General features: G+C 43.2%; 1 protein-coding gene across 1 annotated transcript; it reads right to left on the bottom strand.

The window, feature by feature from the left end:
• Positions 1-1326: 1326 nt before the first annotated feature.
• GRHPR (glyoxylate and hydroxypyruvate reductase) lies at positions 1327-25815 on the bottom strand. Its single transcript, XM_089510867.1, has 9 exons — positions 25687-25815; positions 21407-21537; positions 19221-19293; positions 14407-14523; positions 13230-13318; positions 9005-9109; positions 4057-4192; positions 1947-2077; positions 1327-1521 (listed from the first exon to the last, which is right to left on the bottom strand). Exons 1-9 carry the CDS (start codon positions 25773-25775, stop codon positions 1400-1402), a joined length of 993 nt encoding a protein of 330 aa, XP_089366993.1. The 5' UTR covers positions 25776-25815; the 3' UTR covers positions 1327-1399.
• Between the last annotated feature and the right edge of the window lie 23 nt (positions 25816-25838).

Here is a 25838-nt window from a genome sequence, read left to right as displayed (position 1 = left end):
ATGGCAACCCTAAAGCAAACCTGTCATGGGGTTTTCTTGGCAAATTTCTTCAGAAGGGTTTTTGCCATTGCCATCACCATGATCTGAGGCTGAAAAGTGTGACTTGCCCAAAATCACTCAGTGGATTTACATGGCTGAGCTGGGATTCGAACCTTGGTCTCCAGAGTCATAGTCCAAGGCTGAAACGACTACACTGCACTGGCTCTCACTATACTTATTATCTGCATTTTTATTAAATAAAAGCTTTCCTTTCAGGACCCCTGCACTTAATACTACAGTATTTGTAATTTTGAAACTCTTAATGCATGTATGTTCTAAGGCAAAGTATGCTGTCAGAAAATATTTCGAATGTCTGAGTTAGAAAAGAAAACTAGGGCAGAGAGAAAGAGAGAAGGGGGTGGACAGGAGAGACAATAAACACAGAAGAAACATCTGATCTATAAGAGTAAGATTTACAGAGAAGTCCTTAAACAGCAAGTAGCTGAGTTGTTTTATTGTCATGCAGTATTATTCCTGAGCACTGCAGCCAAATAAGGAGTAGAACTGCTGGCAATACAACACTTGCTGTGTTCCTAAGTGAAGCCTTAGGAACAGAAGAGCGGTAGCGTAGAGTATGGAAAGGGTAAGTACTATTGTAGCTGTTAAAAGATTTTATTCACATCCATCACACATCACTGGACTGGAGGAGGGGGGAACCAATATAATGCCAACAAGGCCTTTTTTCTGATGGAGATTTGTTAAATACTTTGAAGCCTTTACCTTTAATATACATGGGCCAATATCCTACGCTGCTTCAACAAAGCGCAAATATTCACTGGTGGAATTATATTATACTGTGTCCTATATGAATACCACCAAACTGCTGTGTATGTAGATCAATAGCCAATGTGCTTAACAACCCATTGTGCAATTGCACTGTGCCAAAGGCAATATGTAGATACAACACTCGTTCATATGCACTGCCACATGTGGAATGGTTCCACATGCACAACTCTGCTTCCACCACTGTCAGCTGGTCACGGCTGTTCTGCATTGCCCCCCAGAGGCAATAAGTTGGCTACAGGTATAGCCAACTTATGCCTGTATATGTCAGCCATTGCAGTTAAGAGGTCGCTGACTATGTACAGTTACATTCTGAATCTCGGGTAGAAGGAAGGAAGGCAAAATTTTAAAAGCATTAAATTTGCTGTCTTGCACTTTTAACAGTTGTAGGTATATTTCCCATGTGAACCGCATACTTAGGATATTTATTGGTTCTACTGCAATGTCTGGAAATTTGCTTTCAAAATTATACAAGATGGAACCATTTGCTATGACACCAGAAGATAGGTTGTGAACGTTTTATGTTTTATTTAAAACAGTGCTAAGGAAGTGAAAACCCACAAACTTGTATTGTTTCTCACAGCTTGAGTTCACTCGGCATGTTCTCTCCTTTCAAGCCAGCCAGAAGATTATTGGCAGCCAACACGGACATAGTATTTCTTGTTGCATAGGTGGCACTTCCGATATGTGGCAAAATGACTATTTAAGACACCAGAGACAGAAAAACAATCATATAGAGCGGATCAACATTTTTGGACACTATTTCCACTATTACTGTTCTACAGACTTCACAAGTTTCTCATTGTCTGACAAAGGCAAAGCCCATTCCCAATGTAATCCATTCTGAGGCCCATCCTTTGGTATACTGACATCCAAAGGCTGTCAACACAGACCAACGTAGTCCATGCCAACCTAGCTACAGTGTGAGGATGCTGATATATACCTAGCCCTTAAGGTTGCAAGGATGTTCTTGGCTGCCTCTCTCTGTCCCACAGTCACAAGTCTCTGCTTGCTGTTCCTTGGCAATTCAGTGCAGGAAGAGTAAATAGGCAGCACATGCTTACATCTGAATAGTAGCCACCAATTTCCTATCGCAAATACCAAAGCAAATTAGGTCAACTTACCACAGTTCTTGAGGGAAAGAAGTGGATTATTAGTAGGCAGAGGTTCTGGGGTTGTAACATCTAGGCCAGCTGCTGCAATGTGGCCATTGACTAAAGCTTCATAAAGGTCATCTTGATTGACCACAGCACCCCTTAGAAAAATTAAGTAAGAAAATTAAAGATGAAGTATGTGTGCTGGTGTATGCATTGTGTACAAGAATTCGCCTCATTTCTCCTGCAAGGGTCCCACCCCTTTAACAACCATCTCTTGTGGCCCCACAACACAACTTATTTAGTGCCCAATGGAGACAGCAGGGGAACATTAAAGTTGTGTCCCTATAGCCCAAAGTACAAGAGCAACACCATGCTCTGGGACCTCTAAAGGAACCCGGGAAGTCCTGGAGGAAAACTTTGTTGGGCAACAGTGGTTCCCAAACTTTGGTCCTCCAGATTTTTATTAGACTTCAGCTTCTAGAATTCCTGCTTATTGGCCAAGGTGGTTAGGGCTTTTGGGAGTTGAAGTCCAAAAGATCTACAGAATCAAAGCGTGGTATCCACTAAGCTATAAGGACATACCCATGAAGAGCTGAAATGGTAAGGACAGCCTGTCCAGCAGTGCTGGTCATCAAACAGGCAGAACATACATACACACATACAACATACATACAGGAATTCGATGACTACAGTGATAGGGAAGCAACTGCCACACTACCTGGGTAACCCATAGAGAAATAATAGAGTTCAATTAAATACAGTCACTCCCCCTTTTTTGCCATGAGGAATTTAGCAGTGATATTAGGATTAGATAGAAGATAGATAGAGATGCAGTCTAAAGTAGGGTGGGGTATCTTCAACCCTCCAGTGGTTTTTGGCTTCGACTCCCAGAAATTCTTCCACCAGGGAACTGTAAGAGTTGTCAAAAATGTCTGGAGGGCCAAGTTTCCCACCCCTACACTAGAAGCTGCTGCCAAATGAATACATAAGCTCCTGGTCTCATTCTTAGGTGAGACAATATATATACTATCTTGACTGCAAACTCTCATTTATCTTAGATAAATCGTTTCATTGCTGTACAGAATGAAGCATGCAGTGAAACAGATGGCTGAGATCAGGTATATGAGTTACTTTGACCACTGTCCATGTGCTCAGCACTGGTGCTTGCTGCTTTTCAGAAGGATCTCAAAATGAGAGACAGACATGGGGTTAGGCAACTGGTCACTCACTTGTTGGTACAGATACTATGCTCAAGGGAGCCGCCCACACTTGAAAAACGTCATTCCAATCACTAATACACACATTGTAGGGAAAGTCCCTTGACAACAATTAGGACGAAGAATGATTTGTGCCTTTTAATTAGGCTCTTATTCTTCTGTCACTTTAATCACGATGTGCAATGAAGGCACTTCCTTAAAACTATAGATAGCAACAGCCCTGAGAAAAATCTTGGAAAGTTACCTTTTAAAAGGTAATCAGTTATCTACGTTGTTGCAAAGCCACTGCCCCCTCCTAAATTCCTTACCATTGAGGTTAACAAGGATTGTTTGGGATGACAGATGACTTACTGCATTCTGTTCCTATTACTTTTTCACTTTGTTGTTGAGTGCCTTCAAGTTGTTTCTGACATAAACCCTAAGGCAACCCTACTGTGTGGTTTTCTTAGCAAGAGCTGTTCAGAGGTCCTTTGCCTTTGCCTTCCTGAGGCTGAGAAAGTGTGACTTGGCCAAGACTACCCATGGGTTCCCAATACCAAGCAGGGATTCAAACCCTGGTCTATAGATTCATAGTGAAACAATCTATTATACCACACTGGCTCTCATTTTTTCACTACTTGTTTCGGTTTCACAGAAAAACTGTCTGCAACTTGAATACTTCCACTCAAAACCCTGATAAAAAAAGCATTAAAACACTGATAAAATACTACTCATGATAAAACCCAATTATTTTATGTCATTCGCACTTAATGTATTCCCTTTGAAATGTACATTTTTAAGGTCCTCAATACCCCCCCCCCCAAAAAAAATAATGAGTAGCAGGGTATTACTACATTACATATAATTTATTATTTCTAAGTTCTGGTCCCTGAATTTAAAGTTCTCTTTTTCTTAGCATTTTGGGCTACATCTCTTTTCACCTGCTTGTGTTGATGAACACAGATGTTTTCTTCATCTTGGAAAAGAAGTCCCGATTGCACATCCCTTGGGTGTCAGGTGTCAGAGAACACGTTATGATGACAAAGTCCGATTCTTCTGCTAGCTTTGCAATTGGTACTTGAAAAAAAGAGACAACAAAATGAACATGCTACAGAAGGTTTCTACCTTTCACTCACTCACTGTCACTAGCTTTTCCTGCTGATCAAGACAGCAAGAGCACTCTGCTGATATAGTCATGGAGAGGTGATCTCAGGCATGCTTGAGTCCACATGGTTGGGCTGTGGGTACTCCTTGAACCCTTGAGTGGCATTCTTATGAACCAAGACAAACAGACGTAAGAGGACAGTTTGTTGGATAGTATACTGTGTGCTTGTGTACTTTTTTCTCCATAAGGCCAGTTATGTGCACTGAAGTGAGGATATCCTCTGTTGCTATGTTTCTTTACATTTGTTATTAATAGCAAGAATACAAGTAATGTCTGTAAGAAAGCAAACCACGTTGATTTCAAAAGAATCTTATATACTCTATTGCTTCTCAACTATTTGGTGTTTGGACTTTGGGCTGATCCATGCCAAAATGTATGAGCTATACAATTTATGTTGTTATTTGAACAGTTTGTTGACTGACCTGCCAAAGCATCTATGTTTAACCTGCAGCTAGTACATATAAGGTTTGAGCAACACTCATTTGTGAACCAGCCTAGTACAACAGTAAGTATGCCTCATCTTTAATATTTTTATCATTACTCTCTAGAAGGGAAGTACTCCTCTCTATTGCAGACAGATTAATGGGGATATTGGAGATAATATTCACATGGTCAAATTGCTTAAGAAGAGGGATACAAACTCTATTGTTGAAGGACCCATCCCTCTTGTGGAGATCCCACCACTGAACACCACCTGTGGTGATCCCACCTCAAATCCCCATATTCTTGGTAAGGATATTGGCACCACCTGGATCCTGTGTGGATCTACTTCCATTAGGTTTCTGTATAGGGCAGTTATTTTTGTCCTTTGGCTTCTACTTTGCTATAACACCTGTAAGTTTGACCAGCTAATAAGTGTGGCTATGTAGTTATTTCATTCTTTATTCTACAGTTTGTAAACAGTCATTTCAGTTTTCCTTTATTTTAATACACTATAGTTGGCTCTTCGCATCCGCAGGGGTTATCCTTCTGGACCTACCCAAAGATAGCAAATAACACGGGACCTCAAGTCCTGTTCCCTGCAACAGTGGTGTGATGTATACGCAACCACGCTGGCACGGGGACATACCACCATTGGGGAGAATGGGGCAGGGCCATCCGCGGATGCTCCAATCTGCAGATGGCAAGACCATGGTTGGGGAGGGCTGCCTATTTGAACAATTTTAATATATAGCACAATCCTCCCTTACCAAGCTGCTTGTATTCCTGACTAACCCAAACCACTCTATCTTCCCAACACTAATCCTGTCTGCCTCTCCCATACTCATTCTCATGATAGCATTACCACAATACTTCCCACTCTGAGCCAACTGCCATCCATGTGCAAATCCCAGACCTCACTCAACCAACCATCATCCATGTGCAAGCTAAATCTGTCACTGAACCTTCATACGTTCCCCTAACCATTCTTATCATTTCATGTCACAATACAAACACACAACATAAGAATCATACACTTGGAAGAAACCGTAAGGGCCATCCAGTCTAACTCCTTGCCATGCACAATGAAAGCATCCCCAACAGATGGCCATCCAGCCTCTGTTTAAAGACCTCCAAAGAAGAAGACTCTTCCACTCTCTTTGGGAGTATGTTCCACTGTTGAACAGCTCTTCTTATCAGGAAGTTCTTCGTAATGTTGACGTGGACTCTCTTTTCTTGGAGCATGAATCCATTCTTCTGGGTCTTATTCTCTGGAGCAGCAGAAAACAAGCTTCCACCCTCAAAATGGCATCCCTTCCAGTATTTAAACAGGGCTATCATATCACCTCTTAACCATCTCTTCTGCTAAACATACCAGGTTCCCTAAGTCTCTCCTCATAGGGCATGGCTTCCAGACCTTTCACCATTTTGGTTGTCCTCTTTTGGACACACTTCATCTTATCAACATCCTTTTTGAATTGTGATGCCCAGAACTAGACACAGTAATCCAGGTGAGGCCTGACCAAAGCAGAATAGAGTGGCACTATTACTTCCCTTGATCTAGACACTATACTTCTATTGATGCAGCCTAGAATCGCATTGGCCTTTTTAGCGGCTACATCACACTTTTGACTCATGTTCAACTTGTGGTCTGCTAGGACTCCTAGATCCCTTTCACATGTAGTTTCCTTAAGCCAGGTTTCGTCCCCCTGAACACCAACTACACTTCGTGGTTTGTGTGATTCACACAAATGGTTTATCTACTACACCTGCGCAGTGCTTCTTTGAAAACCTTCTAGGGCTATGAAATATGCATTTTGGTGCTAGCCAGTCCCTGCACGCCTAACTAATTAAAGGAAACCTTCTGTTTCTTTTAATCTACCACATCAATATCATAAAAGGAACTGTTCATAATCTTATTCAATTTATCTTACAGTTATGGTTTTTTTGCTTGTATTTCTGACTTCTCCTTGGATTGTGTTTTTGCTTAGTTTTGGAGCCTGATTTTGGCTTGACTTATGGATTGCGATATGCATTTTGCTGGTAGCCCTGCCTACTCTCTGCATGTCTAAATAGCACACTTCCTGCTTAAACCCTCAGTTCCTTTTAGTCCACTACATTATCATCATCATTGAAGGAACTGTTTGTGAGCTTAATTCGGTTTATCTTGCAATTTGGCATGTATTTCTTCGACTTCTCTTTGGATAGCATTTTGGCTTAGTTTTGGAATCTGATTTTGCCTTGGCTCAAAGACTGTTTTGAATTTTGTTTTGACCTTGGTAATTCTGGTTAGCTGTGTTGCTTCAGAATGGCTTCCTCAGCTTCTTTATTAAAGTATACATCTTGTGGGACCAAACAGCCGGAAATAGTCTACTCCACACAGCCTCTATTCAGGCTGCATTCCTCAGTCCCAACTGCTTACAGGTCCTCTCTATGAGTGGCAATTAAGAGGTCTCTTCAAGAACCTGCACCCTTTGATGAAAAGGCCAAGGATACCACTAATCATCCCAGCTTGGAGTCTGATCCTTCACTCCAGTGTACCCTTGGCACCAGGCAGATCAATCGATGTGAAGACTTTCACATTAGCTTTCAAGCACCAGGTGGAGAAGAAGGGGAAAAAAAGGGGGTGAAAAAAATTAAATAAGTCTGGCCTCAAATTCAGTCATTTCCATCCTAAAGTGACCTTCACAGTCTCTTCTGGTGGATTCTGGTCAGTTTGAGAACAGGAACCTTTAGTGGTTTCTACTGAATCCAGACATTCATCCCTTAGCTCCAAATTTCCAGTGTGCAAGCCAGTGAGTGTCCAAAGCTGTACCATCTCCGACGGCAAAATAGTTGAGTGCTTTCAAAGAGTGCTGCAGTGATAATTGCCTGATCACATGAGGTGAGCTCTTCCATCGCTTCCATCAGCGAGGGCTCTGCCTCCTCCTAAATCACCTTGGAGGTGTGCCTGACATTGTTGCTCTGGCTCCAATGTGGGAATCCAGCAGTTTCTGAGGGATGGGATAATCTCCATCAACAACCCATAGTAATTGGACAAGATGTCCACCTTACTGCCAGTACCATTATGAATCTCAGCATAGTCAGTATGGATGTGATTTAGAGTGGTACCATTATCAGAATTTAGAGGGGTACAGAGGGGTACTTATAGACGTTGGTCTCCATACTATGAGTATGGATGCTCTTCACCCCGAGACTTTGCTTGTGAGGAGTGTCAGTATTGTTCCAATGAATTAGATCCTCACTACCATTGCCATGGATGGTATCATAGATCAGAACCTGCCTCTTTACCATCTGCTTTGGTCTCAAGCAGATCATGATATCTGACTCTGGAGTGGCATGAACAAAAATTGGTTTTGGCACCACCTGAGCCTCTGGTATTGAATTTGTCCCAAGCACTGATATAATTTCCAGGCCCTAGAATGAGATCGCTTTCTTCCACTTCACTGGTCCATCAGGTTGAACGATTCATGAGGGAGTCATCAGTGTGAGGAGTCAGATTCAGACTTGTTGTCGGCCTCTGCTGGGCTTCCAAGGATACACATCTTTTGATAATTCTGGGTGAGCATGACCCAGCTTCACCAACTGATGACACAGAATAACCAATACCAGACTTTCGGCTCCAGGGTTTTCTTGTCCTGCATGACACTCCTGCCTCCTATGGTAAGTAGCTTGCTAGTCTCCCAATTGTGTGAGCTACAGCGAGCACGAAGGAGGAGGACAAGTTGCTTACATGTAAATGGAGTTCTCTGAGTGGTCATCTGTGAACTCACAAAGCCCTGCCCATCCTTCCCTTGTTGTGTCCTGCCTGTCCTTAGATCCTTGGCTGTTGCTTCAACATCCAGGGAATGGAGGGTTTAGGAAGTAAGCGCACTAGTAAGGTGCATGGGGAGTGGGCAGAACTACCACCAAAATGAATACTGCATAGATCTAGAAGGTTCTGAGAGATGCACTGCACGGGCACAAACAACACATTTGTGTTTGGAGAACTAGTTACAGATAAGCAACCTATCCTTCTTTCCTCCCTATAGCCACTGCCAATGAGAAGAAGAGTTACGAGACCATTAAAATGAACTTCACCGTTGAACTGTATAGCAAGACTTAGCAAAAACTCCAGATTTTATCAAAGTGTGGCCAAAAATGTGATCTTGTTGCACATACCTCCCAATTTAATTTATTCTTGTTAAATTATTTAAACCACAGTTTTCTAATGTTTGGAATCTACAGTTCAATCACTTGAAAAATGTTGTGTCTAAGATTTATGAAACAACTCCTCTAATGAAGAATAACAAGAGGATTCTCACCAAATTCTGCATTCAATTCTGTATCAGCTTCAGGTTTGGGGTGACGTCCTGCATACAAAAACTTCTTGACTCCAAAAGGTTTTAGACGACGTGCTACAGCAAGTCCTAGGAACAGGCAAGACATACAGCTCAGGATATCATATCACTAGTCAACAATGCTTCATTTGTAAGACAGAGGAGCAGAGCTTGTAGAAACTTCACCCACATTTTACAAAATGTGTGCACAAAGACCACAAAATCCATATGTATCAAGGGCTTTCTAATTCCACATTGACAGATTAAGCCAAGAGTGGGGAAAGTATCTGGTTCTCCCAAAGTTGTGAAAGTACAACTCCCATTAACCCCAGCATGACCAATGGTCAGTATAGGAAGTCCCCTAGTTCCCTACTCCTGGTCTACAGAAAAATTTGTCTCTAACTCAGTGGTTCCCAACCTGTGGGTCGGGACCCTTTTGGGGGTCACCAGACCCTTTCACAGGGGTCGCCTAGGACCAGCAGTGAGGCAGTGTGTGTGTGTGTGGGGGGAGCCTAGAGCCGCCTCTCCAGAAGCCTCTCAGTCAGGGCCAGGAGGCCAGAAGGAGGAGGAGGTGTTGCCTGGGAACAGAGCCTCTTGCCAGCCATTTTGGCCTTTGGGGCATGCAGTGGAAGGGAGGAGGCTGCGATGATGATGATGATGAAAAGCAGGGGCTCCTCCGGATGGTCCTGGCCACTTTCCTCCTCCTCTTCTACTTCCAGAGCAGCCTCAGCCCAGGTGAGCTACTCATTCACACTCCCTCGCTTTTCTCTCTCTCTCCCCCTCTCTCACACATACACTGCACTTTGAGACCCCTCTAACTGCCCCGGCTCAATGCTCTGGAACTCTGGTGTCTGTGAGGCATTTTTAGCCTTCTCTGTCAGAGAGCTCTGGTGCCACAATAAACTACAATTCCCAGGATTCCATAGCACTGAGCCCTGGCAGTCCAAGCAGTGTGTTTTGGACACATACACCCTCCTTTTGTGAGTTAATGAATGAATCCAGTCCCTAGCCTTTATATCTCTCTCACACACTGCAGGAATAATAACCCACTTTGAGACTGCTTTAACTCAATGCTAGGGAATCCTGGGAATGCTAGTGTTTGGGAGAGATTGAGACTTCTCTGTCAGAGATGGCTCTGAAGCCACAATAGACTACAGTTCCCAGGATTCCCCAGCACTGAGCAGTCTCAAACTGGACCATTTCCTCAGTGTGGAGGCACCTGGGGAGGAATTCTGGGCACTGCAGTTCGACTATGTTTGGAGGGTTATGGGACTCCCTGTTAGAGATAGCTCTGGGCCACAGTGTACTACAGTTCCCAGCATTCCCCAGCACTAACCCCGGACAATTAAATCACTCTCGAACTGGATTATTTCCTCAGTGTGGAACTCTGAGCATTTCAGTCCAGCTATGTTTTATTTCTGCAGTGTATATTTTGGACCAGAGACAAGGTGACCAGGCATCCTCCTCCTTTTCCAGGACATGTCCTCTTCGGTCAAATTTCAAAATGTCCTCCATTTGGATCATGGCTAAGAAGCATGGATTTATAATTACATGGGTGTTTTTAGCTTTTATTTTTGGTCATCTCCTACATTTTTTTTGCTTGATTGCCCTATATTTTGGGGTGAGGGCATTGGTCATGGTCACCTTGGTCAAAGAGCTTTACAGGGGTTTAACTGCCATTCTGCTGTTGTGCTGGAACAAACCACCATTCCCAGAATTCCATAGCATTGAGCCGAGGCAGTTAAAAGTGGTCTCAAACCAGAGAAACGTCAGAAAGAAACTCCGCTAGAACATGGCCACATAGTCCGAAAAACCCACAAAAAACTATGGATGCCAACCATGAAAGCCTTCGACTTTACATTCAAACCAGATTATTTCTCCAGTGTAGATGTAGCCCAAACCTTTTGCCTCTCTTATGCCTGAGATTTCAAAGCCCAGCCCTGGCACCACAACAAACTACAAATCCTAGGATTCCATAGAATGGAGTGATGAGAGTGAAACCAGTGTCAAACTGCTTTAATTCTGCAGTGTGGCAGCAGCCTAAGTGTGCTTAATGCAGTTCTTAACATGGTGCACCTCTTGCATACCGAGTCTCGCAAGACTTTTTTGTTTAACAACTTGTACCCATTAACTCCATTTCATGTCTCCAATACAGACAAAACAAGGCAAAATTTAATTGATTGATTGATTAATATCCCATCTTTCTCCCAGTACAGAAACCAAGGCAACATACAACTTCAAAAACATGATACAATTCTTTAAAATCCTGTTAATACAAAAGTTAAAAAACAACTAAACCAACTTTAATTTAAAAGAGGTCTATCATATATTGTAGTGTAGTGACTTGAGTGTTGGGCTAGGACTCTGGGAGACCAGAGTTGGAATCCGCACTCAACCATGGAAACCCACTTGGTGAACTTGGGCAAATCACACTCTCTCAGCCTCAGAAAAGGACAATGCCAAACCCCCTCTGAGCAAATCATGGCAAGAAAATCCTGTGATAGGTCACCCTTAGGGTCTGCCATGTATCAGAAATGATTTGAAGACACAGAACCACAAAGTGGAACAGGACTGGATCCAGAAGGTTCTGGAATGCTGTGAGAAGACTAAGACCATCGGAAAACACAGATTTCCGATGGTCTTAGGAACTAAGACACCACTCCAATATGGTTGGGGGTCACCGCAACATGAGGAATTGTATTAAAGGGTTGCGGTGTTAGACAGGTTGGGAACCACTGCTCTAACTGATCTGCTAGTTAATGCAGCAGAGAGATTTCCACAGAGAAGCAGATGACCTGGAGTGGAAGAGAAGAGTAAGTCAGTGTGAATAAAGCATCCCTTCTGTCACATATATGAGCTTAAAGGTAAAGGTAAAGGTAGTCCCTTGACATAAATGTCTAGTCACAGCTGACTGTAAGGGGCGGTGCTCATCTCCATTACTAAGCTGAAGAGCCAGCATTGTCCAAGGACTGCTCCAGAGGTCATGTGGCCATCATGACTGCACTGAATGCTGTTACCTTCCCACCAAAGTGGTACCTATCTATTTACTTGCATTTACATGCTTTCGAACTGCTAGGTTGGCAGAAGCTGCAACTAGTGACAGGAGTTCACCCCATCATGCAGCACTCAGGCCTCGAACTGCCAACCTTCTGATCTACCGATCATCAGAAATGGCATCTTAACAACTAAGCCACTGTATCCTTATGCCTAGTATGCAGTTAGAATCTTAAAAGAAGATACAGATTTGGTTTGCCAAGTAGTTACATTCACAAGGAACATGTGGTAAATTCTGCAATTTCTATTTAATTCTAAGGCTGCAATCCTTTCACACTTGCCTAAAAGTGAGCATAACTAAACACAGTGAGATTTACTTCTGAGTAAACATGCAAAGGCTTGTACTATTAATCAAGAGAATTGAGGGAAATGTTTCCATAACTATAGATGGCAGTTATTCCCAAAGCCAAGGCTGGGAAAGACTGGTCTCTAGTTTCCATCAGTCTCAGCTAGCCTGGCCAATGATGAGAGATGATTGGGGTAGTAGTTCATCACCAACTGGAAGATCAAAAGTTCCTCAACACTGCTCACCATGTCTTGAAATCTTAAATTCTACTTGATTATTTCAATTCTTTACAGTGCAGAATTTACTGTATAGAACTCAAACCTGGCCTCCAGGTTTATTGGTCCCTTGTCACAATCTGAAATAAAATTTGAGAGCCTAAAAGCAAGGGTGAGGGATGGACAGGGTTATGAAACCAAAAACCTGTTTTGACTTTTGGGGGAATTTAAAGCAAGGGTGGGGATTTCTGGCCTTCCACATATTTTGGCCAGTTCCATCAGCTCCAGACAGCAATAATAAGGGACTGAGGAAGCTGCCTGTGTAAACATCTGGAGGCTCCTGCATGTGATTTAAAGACAACAGACAATGTAGTGTAGTCTAGAACTATAAGGTGGATAGAGGGAAATTTAGAATTGACAATTATTAGAATCTATCTTCAGATGTCCAGTTTGAGAAAGGTGATGCCATTAGACATTTCCAGTTTCTTGTGCCTTCCCTGGTAAAATCACCACCTCTTGCACTTGATTACTGACATGCAATGAGGCTTGCATCTATACATGAACTTTGCTGGGTATAGTTGCCACTAATTTCTCTTGCTAGTGAATTCCTTAGTGGAAAGTTCTGGTCAAAATAAGAGCATAAAATATGCCTTACCTATTCTTCCTAGTCCTATAATCCCAACAGTGCTGCCAGAAAGTCCATAGCCACACATCCAGAGAGGCTTCCATGTTGTCCAACCACCACTGCAAAAAGAGGACTGTTAGGTAAATTAATACCAAAGACTAAATCTGTGAACTCCTCAATCAACAAGCACTGAAGCAGTGCCAAGAAAAGCCACATGTACCAGATATGACAGAAGCCATACATTCATGGTTACTATGATACTTGTCATGTACAGATATATTTAAGGGCCACTCTAGTCGTTAATTGTTTTACTTCTCCCCATAATTATATAATTATGAGGGCATCTCTAGATTATATTCTACAAGTATTTAATAGCTGTGGGACTATGTGTAAAATGAGCAGCAGTAGATGCTAAACTTCACTAGCTTGGACATGCCCCCCCCCCTTTCCAAGTTCCATGAACCATAAAACTTTGTGACTTTGATACTTCCTCAGCAACCACTGAGGTAATGTGAGCATGGAGTCGAGTCTTCACTCATGTCTACCTAAAAAGGGTCTTCTACAAGCCGACTTCCCAGAAAGTACACTTAGCATTTTTGTAACACTTCAGAATGTGAAAGCACATCACATGCTATCTCTGTCTTCAAAATAACAACTCTGTAATGCAGGTCACCATTTTTATCTCCCCACATATTGCAGATAGGGGGGAAAAAGACATCTGAGAAGAGATGCCAGCATTCTCTGAAGATGCCAGCCATAGCTGTTGGTGAAACATCGTATGTCCCAAAATAACAGACTGGATTTTGCCACTTCTCCAGCATCTAAGCATTCTATTAAGCTATCTGATGTTGGGGACTGGCAAACCGACAGCCCAGGGACCAACAAACACAGTCCCAAAGACCACCATTGTGAATAGCACTGTTCTATGTGTATGGAACGGTTTTGGTATAGAGGACCATTCCAGTTGATGATCCTCTTCCTTGAACAATTCAATAACAATTTTACAGAAGCCATTATTGGGCCTCTGGACTACATCAATAATCACAATTACTCAAAGCAGTAAGTCAAGCATTTCCACATTCTATCATATTCCACTCATGATATGGTTAATACCTGTGACAGTACCACCACCATTAACCCAAAATTTTCAAACTGATATGTTACAGACAGCCATGTACTTCCCTCAAAATCAAACTGGGATACTCACTTCTTCACTTCCACCACTGATTCAGGCAGCCTGCGAGATGTTGCTAGGAGCAAAGCTACTGTGAGCTCAGCAGTGGCATCTGTCAGAATGTCTGGCGTGTATCCCACACGGATCCCACTAGAATATGAAAGAGGCAGTCAGAGTCTTCTGTGTTCCAATCCAAAAAGGCACCCATTTAATAGTTTCACTTAGCTTCACATTTCTTTGATGCAAGTATTTGTGAGGCAGGGTGCTCTGAGCCACTACAAAAGGGGTGAGCTAGATGGGCAGGATTCTTTGTCCGCAGGGGGAAACCAGTGTGAATATCTTGCCAATAAAGTCTATGTACATATCATGAAATAGCAGCAAAAAGTTTTATTTTACATGATTAAGGGGATAGAGGAGGAGGAGAAACTCTTTGAATAAGGGAATTAATGAACTGGCCAACAATTAGGACACTACAGAGTAAACAAGATAAAGATAAGGATGCATTTCGACTCTAGAGAGCCAGTGTGATATGGTGGTTTGGGTGGTCAGCTCATGGAAACTCACTGTGTTACCCAGGCTGTTTTATATAAATTTTGGTATAAATGATAACCCTTAATGACCCCTAGATGAACTCTAACAGCCTTTCCACCATTGCCAGCAAGGCATGAGGACATGTACACACACCCCTGCGGGGCACCCACATCATCATATCTAGAGAGTCGCATAAGAGGATTATCATATGACCAGGAAGAGCAAATGTTTGCCTTGCCTGAGGCTCTTGCCCCCTCCCAGGGTCTGTTGTCCGAGCAGCTTAAGACCACTAAGACAATCAGACAGGGACATCCAGGTGAAAAGCAAGTAATTAAACACCTTTGTTCTCACCATCAAGCACCTTTGCCAGAGGCAAGATTTTGCCTATAAATATCATCAGATTTGCCTGTTCACTGGGCCAATCTGGATTTCAGGGGGAAGCTCTGTCCCCTTGAACCCTGACCTGGCTCCTGGCTCCTGGCTCCTGGCTCCTGGCTCCTGATTCCTGGCCAGTCATTCCATGGCTGAGCCTCATGCCATCCTCATCATATTCCATTTGGATTCCTGGAGGGAGTCTACATTCTGGTACGTATCACCCCAGTGATGCCTAAAATCCTATTCCATGCTAACCTATGCTTTTCCTGAGCCTTGTATGTGTGTGTGTATGCTAGTGAATCGTATGTGTTTTTCCCCATTATAAATAAATTGGTTATAAATTCTAGAAGTCTGTCTCAGCTCCATTTACTGGAATCCCCTGGTCTACTCCGTATACATATCGGGAGACGATTCTGCAAGGGCCGTCGTAGCAGGCCCTCCTCTTGCAATATTTGAGCTAATAACAATAATAATAAAATTCCCCTAAACGGACCCTTGGCTACAACTGGGTTACCTTGAGCAAATCATACTCTCTCAGGCTTGGAGGAAATCAGTGGCAAACCTCCTCTGAACAAATCTTGCCATGAAAACACTGTGATGGGTTTGCCATAACTTGGAAACAATTTGAAGGCATCCAACAACAACAAAGTTCTATCCTACCTTTCAATACAAAGTGTAATGTCATAATGTAAATATGACTAACTTTTGAAGTGCTGAAAGAATTAAATTAGAAATACTAACCAGGGACCAGGTAAACCAAACAGTTTAAAACCCAAAAGCATAATGGACAAACCAGGATTTAGAGTTGGCTGTATATTTCCATTTTCCATCGTCACCATTCAGTTTTGTAAGTCGGCTCTCACAGTACAGCAGACTTTGGAGGCTGAGTGATGGGTGTAACTGTGGACCTTTCCACACAGGGCACAGAAGTAGGGTCAGTTCGCATTCACACTTGCGCTCTCTGAATACGCTTTGCCGATTCATATTCGCGTCATATCGCATCGTTCATTCACACCTGGGCGGCCTTCCGAATTGAGGTTTTGCGAATCGGCCAATGCGTATTCAGGCAAAGTGAGGCAAGTGCAGACTGGATAACCACACCAGCTCAATACAATGTGTATTGGCCGATTCGCATCGGCATCCTTGCTCATGCTCTGTGGGGCTCTGAACGGGGGCAACATTTTTAACTTCCAGGGTGAAGAATGAGGTCACTGTTTAGCACATAATATCGCGAGAATTGCTGCCTTTAGCCACTTACGAAAGGGGTATGCACCATCTGTATATGTGTGTGTGTGTGTATGTGTGCATATATATATATGTGTGTGTGTGTGTGTGTATATATATATATATATATATATATATGTGCACACACATAAATACATACATACATATTTATATATATACATACATACTTATATATATACACACATAGTGGTAAAGCCAAAAGTGAGATGCCTTTTTTTTATGTGTACACACACATTTGTCTGTATGAGTGTTTATACACACACACACACACACACACAGATATACACACATACACACATAGTGGTACTGCCAAAAGTGTGAAGCCGTATTTATATGTGTACACAAACAGCTGTGTGTGTGTGTGTGTGTGTGTGTGTATACACACACATACATATACATATATACACACATATACATATACATATATATATATACACACACAAACTGTGGAGCAGCCGAAAGTGTAATGCTGCATATATATGCTTACACACACATCTGTGTGTGTGTGTGTGTGTGTGTGTGTGTGTGTGTGTATATATATACACATACATATACATATACTCACATACATACATATATACACACACACACACACACACAAACTGTGGAGCAGCCAAAAGTGTAATGCTGCATGTACAGAGGAACCTTGCCATAGGCGGGCGCGCCATACGCGGCCTAGAGCATATGCGCTCAAGCCACGGCGCACGCGTGGGGCGGAAGGGGCAGCGCATCCCATTCAGTTGAATGGGCGCGTGCACCCGTTGCGCCCCGCGCACCTCTGCGCTGCCGTGCACGAGCCCCATTGTTTACAATGGGGCTCGAGCATAGGCAGAAATCGCCATACGTGACAGGATCCGGAACGGATCCCCCGCGTATGGTGAGGTTCCACTGTATATGCTTACACACACCTTTGTGTGTGTGTGTGTATATATATATATACATACATACATATACATACACACACACACACACACACACAAACTGTGGAGCAGCTGAAAGTGTAATGCTGCATGTATATGCTTACACACACATCTTTGTGTGTGTGTGTGTGTGTGTATACACACATACATATATATACTCACACATACACAGACACACATACACATACACACACACACACACACACACACACAAACTGTGGAGCAGCCAAAAGTGTAATGCTGCATGTATATGCTTACACACACATGTGCGCGGGATGCGGGAGGGGCTGCGTGTCCCATTCAACTGAATGGGCGCATGCGCCCGTTGCGCCCCATGCCGCCGTGCACAAACCCCATTGTTTACAATGGGGCTTGAGCATAGGCGGAATTCGCCTTACGCGGAGGGATCCGGAACGGATCCTTGCGTAAGGCGAGGATCCACTGTATGTGTATATATATATATATATATATATACACACACACATATACATATACAATCCCTCCCCGACACAAAAGGTTTCCGCTTTATCTCGTTCAGTGGAAAAATCGCTCCCCAGCCCCGGCGGTTGTCCTGAAAGGGGAAAGGGCCAACAAAGGGAGATGGGGGAAATTCCAGTGCAGCATCATGGGAAATTTGTAACCCGGTGGTCTTCAGGAGAACCAGCGGATTGGATGTACACACTAGCCAAAGCAGCAGAGGTTTCGCACTGGCCATCAATACGGATCCCGTGAATCCACTATTTTTGCTGACTCGCAAAACAGAGGAGTCGGCTGCCTTCAGTTCGGAACCCAGCCATGAATACGCATTGGCCAAAGCGTATTCACGTTATATCGCATTGGTCAATATGTATTCTGAGCTCACAGGTGTGGAACACCAATGCAATATAACACGAATACGCATCGACCAATGTGAACTGACCCTACTTCTGTGTGGAAAGGTCCTCTGATTTACCAATTAAGATTAAGCCATAATAATAACAAATTATAGTTTGCACACCCATTTCAAATCATGATGTTCATTGTGCCTTGCCAATCAGTCATAAACTATTAGTTGTTAATTTAGGCATGATGCCAAATGAACATACAGTTTTGGTTAACTGTCGATCAGCACAATTCCTGAACCAAGACAATAGGAAGGAACATAAATGCCAGACTAACTGTAAATGGCTCCTGGGTTGGGGGCAAACAGCAACAAATGTTTTCATCACCCTCTTAGAAGCCAAGTGCCAGGTCTCCTTTGATGGGTAACACCAGAGGAGAAGAGCCATGAATGAGTCCCATTCATGTAATTATCTTTTCAGGCTCAGAAGTCAAGTCACTTGAAACAGAGCTACCATATGATGATGTTCTATACCGGAATGGGGGGCAATTTAGGGCAATTTGGGGTTGTTTTCTACCTTCCATGACCCACTTCAAGTCAGTTCCCATTCCCACTGAAACCAGAAGCAGGCAGACTCCAGTTGCACAAAATTGTGATTGTCACTGGAAAAAAGACACGTTGGTGGTAGAGTGGAGGAGGGAGTGTGCTTTGTTTTAAAAGAAAACTGGGCTGCCTAGAGGTTTGTGGATCTAAGGGTTTGTGGATGTTCGTACAACAGGAGACATACTATTAAGGAACAAGGGCCCAGCAACATCTTATGTGCAATGGATGTGCCTTAATTGTAACAAATAACATTTTCTTCTGGGGCAAAGCAGCTACAGAAAGAGAATGATTTTAAATGAATAGAACAAACAACCACTATATAAATGCAAGCACTATGATGCTCCCTGTCTTACCGCTTTTTAATTTCAGGAATAGCAAGATGGTCATATCCTACAGACAACGTACTTATTACTTTCAGGGATGGACCTGCAAAAGTAAAAACCACACAGTCAAAACAAGTCATTAAAGGGGAAACTAATAGATCTCAGTTGAAGGTGGGATTCTGGAATGAGCAACTCCCCATGTAAAACACACAGAGAGCTCTGTTCTTCTTCTGCAGGACAAAAATTCTGTTGTATGTAAATCTATTCAAGTTGAATCTATCAAATGAGTAATTATTTTAAACCACACATTTAACTGATTCAATAGCTTTAACACATAGTCTGACTAATCATATTTTTCAAAGTTGAAATCTGTACTAGCCTATTTTTAATCTATATGTAATTCTTCAAATGTATCACAGCATTATGTTTAAAATACCAACAATTAAGAAAGGTCACATCTCAAAATTTCACCAGATAAAGCCCCCTTCTCTGTTCCCCTGCCACTTATCATCTGACAGAAGTTGTGTACCTGGTGAATACGAATACATTCAGCACAAGATATTGTCCCAAGCTGGGTTGCAAGCAGGAGTACATTTCAGCTGAAAGGTGGTAGCCCTAGAATCAGGGCCAGGACTGTGCCATCCACCCTAGACATACTTAAAACCCAAATGTGGATAATTCACATATTTGAATAAGATGCACAGCATACCCTACACAGATCCAAATCTGCATGATCATTATCCCTTACATTTAGACAATTCGGATGGTACAGCTAAGCTGTATTGGGTGCAGACATAAGGGTGTTATTCTTGGGAAACACAAGTCACAGAATGCTATTGTGCTCATCCTGCTGAGGACATCCCATTGAATCTGGCTGGCCATATGGCAACAGAATGCTGGACCAGACAGGCCAGGGGTCTGATCCAGAATGACTCTTAGCAATAGCAAGTACATTTCTATACTGCTTATCAGTGGACTTAAGCACTCCCTAAGTGTAAGCTAATTGCCCCCAACAATCTGGTTACTGTGGAGTCGAAGGCTTTTATGGCCGGCATCCATAGTTTTTTGTGAGGTTTTCGGGCTATGTGGCCATGTTTTGGAAGAGTTTCTTCATGACATTTCACCAGCATCTGTGGCTAGCATCAGATGCTGGCGAAACGTCAAGAAGAAACTCTTCTAGAACATGGCCACATAGCCTGAAACCCCCTGAAATGGTTACTCATTTTCGTGACCTACGGAAGGATGCAAGCCTGAGTCGAGCTTGAACTCTTTTGCTGGTATTGAACTCACAACCTTATGATTTGTGAGTGAGTGGCTGCAGTACTGGCATTTAACCACTGTGCCACCAGGACTCTTCTTATGTTTTGATGGCCAACACATGGACAGTTGGGAACTGAAAAGTGGGGATGCTGGGAGACCCCAATCCTTCACTATATGTAGGTAGCCTGAGCAGTACTGATATCCTTAGAGAGTGCAAGGGAACTGTTACATGACAGCCTTGGTTTCAAAAGCGGGTTGGAGGTGATCTGAAGTACACTTAAAGTGCACGATTCTGCATTCACTTGGGAGAAAGAGTTAGAAGAGTAATTGTCTCATTCTACATCCAAGCAGTAAATTACATTATTAAAAACAATGGGTTTATTCCCCTCTCCCAATCTCTGTACAGTGCTTAACATAATGGGGAATGAAGGCTGAAATCCCTAAAAGCCTTCAACATAAAGTGTCTGGTAATATTTAACCACCAAGGCCAGAAGTTCTGTTTTGCAGGATGGGGATGAAGAAACCTACAAATACAAATGCAAAATAAAAGCAAAGGATTTAACAGCACATTTGGGTTAGTGGAATTTTTATTTCAGACAGACTGTCTGGCCAGATAATCCTTGGGAGCAGGATACAAGCCTTCACAGAAGGAAAGAGATAAGAAGAAGAATGAAGCTGGAATTGGTTGCAGTCTTGGGAATTTACAGACGCCCCTGCCGCCATTAAATAAATATGAACCCCCACCCCATTAAATAAACGAGGAACTGACTTAAGCCTCATGCAGGCCCAGTAATGTGGTGTATTCAGAGGAGAACCTGGCAGCGGAATAAAATCTGGCTTGCCTTTTAACATGAACCAGATGACATCAGGCATGTTAACATTTCTATAACATTCCATCTTCATAGCCAAACAAGTTACAGACTGTTCCATTTTTTTCCCTATCCCTGCATGCTCACCTGCTGCATCCAAAACTTCTTTGTCTATCCGGTCAGACAAGAGACAGAAGAGACCATCTTTGCCAGCAATGCCTGCTAACAACTCAGACTGGGGAATTGGTTCATCTGAATCCCACTGCTGGACACTGCAGCTGTAAATGAGAGACGAAAGGCAAAATTAAACAAAGCCAGATCTTATTTTGAACTATGGGCCCCAGAATGGCCAAGCCATCATGGGTATCGGCCATGCTGGTTGGTGGATTTGGGAGTTGTAGCTCCCAAAATAACCTTTCAGAGTTCTGAATAAAAGATATCCTATGACAAGGCAAAATTACTGAAGGTAGAAAACTTACAAAATGCCAGATTAATCAACCAAATCTTTAGCTGTCTGACTAGCCAAGGCCACGTCCAGTCAAAGAAAATATATGAGCAAGTCTGGGTTTAAAGGGCACAGGTGTGTAAATCTGAGGGCATTCTGTTCTTGGTGTGTTATACTGATAGGGAAGAAAAAAGAAAAACTGAACAGCAGTCATCATTTCTACCAACGAGTCACATGCCAAAGCTACTGCTATTTCAAAAAGATCAAGATACTGGAAATGTATTTGCATTTTTATTGATTAAATGGCAATCAGTCATTTCCACTTTAAATTACACATTCTGACCAGCTATGATAGTTTCTGAACACTGTTGTCCTGCTGTATCTGATGTGCCTCAAATACTGTACTCTCCACCTTGATTATCTCTACTCCTTTGGTCCCCATCCACATGGAGTTAGAATTATACCCTGCAACGATGCCCACCTGCCACGCCAACCTTCCCTTGCCTGCTACTGCTCGTTTTGAGGAGACACATACTGGGAACCACTATGTGTACATATTGCTTCTGCTCATCTCAATCTTCACCCCAAGAGAAGCTATTGTGCTCATATACTCTCATTTGTACCCACCTCAGTGAGAAAGGTGCTGTGCCCATGCCTGCCAGGCTTTTGTTGCCTATGTCAACCTAGCCTCTGGCTGATGCAGCCTGGCTGGAAAGAGAGATTGGCCACTGTGACCTCACATTGATGCTGCCCACCTGACATGGAAAGACACATTGGCCTCCATGCCCCACTCCTTTCGTTCGTGAGAAAGCTTATTTAAATCCCAGGCCAGGTGTCAATTTCTTATCTACTCTTCCCTACTTTCTCCAGTCTCCTCAAATGTGATTTCCCTCTGTCCTGAGGCAGGCAACTGTGTGCACAAATGCTTTCTAGGACATGCAGTAACCAATACTATCTTTGCCAGAGGCCAGTGATAGGTCTACTCTGTGCTACATTTCTCCCAACTGCCTACTAGACATTTCTTTAAAGCAGTGGTGGGCAACCTGTGCCCCTCCTGAAGCTATTAGATTGCAATTCCCAGCAGCTTTGGTCAGCCTTGCCAATGATAAGGGATAATGCGAACTGCAGACCAACAATATCTGGAAAGCCAAAAGATGCTCATCTATACACTGAGGGATGGGAGCTGCCAAAGGTAAACAGCCACTGTTCAGGGATGTGACAACCTTAGAGCACTCACCTGGGAAAGAATAAAGGCATTTCCAAAGAAAGCAATGGAAAATTAACTTTATAAAATAGAAACGTTGGCCTGTTACAGACAGCAAAAATAAAGCTGCTTCGAGTCACAGTGGAGGTATGGTGTTTCAATGATGCATGCGTCCTAAGAGTCCAGGAGCCACACCAAAGCCACGCTCCAGTCCTTAGGGCTAGAGCGTGGCTTTGGTGCAACTTCTGGACTCTTAGGATGCATGCATCATTGAATCACCATACCTCCACTGTGACTCGAAGCAGCTTTATTTTGGCTGTCTGTAACAGGCCATTATTTCCTGCACACCCCTAATATATAGTGTCCTAATGAAAGCCAGTGTGGTGCAGTGGTTTTGAGAACTGGACTATGACACTGGAGAACAGGGTTCAAATCCCCGCCCAGCCATGAAACCCACTGGGGGACCCTGGATAAGTCAACTCTCTCAGCCTCAGAAGATGGCAATGGCAAACCCCCCAGCACTGAAGAAACGTGCCAAGAAAACCATTTGATAGGTTTGCCTTAGGGTCACCATAAGTCAGAAATGACTTGAAAGAACACGACAACAATGAAACAATGGATATTTTGGAAATATATTATAATTTATTTTCTGGTATCACAATCTTGCAACCATCCAGGCTAATCAATACGTACAAGAGGCGTTTGGGTTCCTACCTCTACCTCTATTTCTACCTTTACAAATCTGCTCACCAAATAAATTTCGCCGGGTTCTAAATTTGGTGTGAAATAAGCACCTTTTCCTGAATTCTTCACAATTTCTATATAATTTGGAGAGGGGTCTGGTGTGTGTGTGTGTGTGTGTGTGTGTGTGTGGCTATACATTCTGGCCAGCACAGAAACATGCTAAAAGATCTGTGGTCTCATCCCTGTTGACATAGTGAGTACATGTATGAAGACCTGCCACAAGATCACGCTGTAATATACCGACTAGTTTCTCTCTCCTTCAGGTAGACAGCATCAGCAAGAAGTCACAATGGCCAGTCTCTCTCCTTCAGCCAGGCCTCAGCAATGGTCAGTCTCCCTCCTTCAGCCAGGCTGCATCAGCAACAGGTCACAATGGCCAGTCTCTCTCCTTCAGCAATGGTCAGTCTCCCTCCTTCAGCCAGGCTGCATCAGCAACAGGTCACATTGGCCAGTCTCTCTCCTTCAGCAATGGTCAATCTCCCTCCTTCAGCCAGGCTGCATCAGCAACAGGTCACAATGGCCAGTCTCTCTCCTTCAGCCAGGCCTTACTAGCAAGAAGTCCACTCTCTCTTTCCAGCTAGGCTGCATCAGCATGAGGCCACAGTAGACAGAATTTCCTTCAGCCATGTTGCATTTACCAGGAAATCAAATTACCTAATCTCTTTTTCTCAATGAAGCAGGCAGCAAAAGTAAGCACACACAGCCACAGCACTATTGCTAGTGAGGTGGGAGCATGTGAGTTCTGTATCTATCTTTCTTTCTAACTAGAGTGGGTAGAGACAGCATGCGGGCACAATGAACACCAATGTGTGTCTCATCAAATTGGGTAGTACTTAAATGGGCAAGGGGAAGAAGATACCTGGCAAGCAGGCAGGCACCCTGCTCTTACAAGGACTCTTATACTAAACAGTCCTGAGCAGAATGAAGTGCTGAGGTCTGGAGTAGGCACAGAAAATAGTGTGAGAATTTTTCCTTTTGTGTGCCACCTTCAATGACTAGCATCACATGAGAGGATCCCCCTCTCCTGGGTTCGGTGGCATGCAAGGAGGATTTGGGGTACGGGTCCCACATCAGCCTGAGCTGTTTCCATATAATTTGGAAATATCAGGCAAGAGTGCAAAGTGAATGTCTACCCCTTTCCAAAATCCGATAAACCAGGGGTGGTGGTGCCAGGGTTGGTCATAACTTGCTTGCTTCCTTGCTACCGATCAAAGGTGAATTTCATGGTCTGTGCCAATGATTAACCACTATAAATTAAGTTAGCAGTGTTCCTAGCTAACAAAGCATTGGTAAAGCCTGAGCAAGCACAGAACAATAAAAGTTCTGTCTTAATGAAGCCTCTCCTCACTGGCCAGTGTCTGCGACATTTGTAAGAGGACACTCTATACACACACACTCACTATATATATATATATATATATACACACACACATACTGTATATACTCGACTATAAGTCGACCTCATGTACAAGTTGAGGGCAGGTTTTGGGGCCCAAATAAAGAATTTTGATATGATCCATGAATAACCAGATTCCTTGTGATTGGGCGGGCTATAAATAAATCATTTATTATTATTATTATTATTATTATTATTATTATTACTACTATTATGAGCATATACTATATATATATATATATATATACACACACACATACATACATATATACTATATATACACTATATACTGTATATACACACTATATACTATATATAATAATGTTTCAATTTAATATTCCATTGTTGTTGTTGTTTTTGGAAAACAAACCCTTTTATTTTTATTTCTTCCCAAATGGGTGCTCTGAGATTCTCAACCCCATCATTGCTGACTTAAGGGTGGCAAACCTATCCTGGGGTTTCCTAGGCAAGGTTTGTTCAGAGGGGGGTTTGCCATGGCTATTCTTTGTGGTTGAGAGAGTGTGACTTCTTGCCCAAGGTCACCCAATGGGTTTCCAAGGCTGAGCCAGGATTCGAACCCTGGCCTCCAGAGCCAGAGCCCAACACTCACTGTGCCAGGCTGCCCAGTGTCCCCTTACCTGCTGTCCCCTTTCAAGACCTGCAGCCCCTCTGGAGGGATCCTGCGCGTCACGAAGACCTTCATGGCTCGCTGCACAGCGGCTCTCATCCGCCTCAAGACGCCGATCAAGAGGACGCCTCCCCGGGCAGAAGGCGTCGCCTGCACCGCCTC

The sequence above is a fragment of the Sceloporus occidentalis genome, unplaced genomic scaffold, assembly GCF_023333645.1.
Source record: "Sceloporus occidentalis isolate IW3139 unplaced genomic scaffold, rSceOcc1.0.p SCAF_1, whole genome shotgun sequence".
Classification (NCBI taxonomy): Eukaryota; Metazoa; Chordata; class Lepidosauria; order Squamata; family Phrynosomatidae; genus Sceloporus; species Sceloporus occidentalis.
This window is presented reverse-complemented; position numbering and strand designations above follow the sequence as displayed.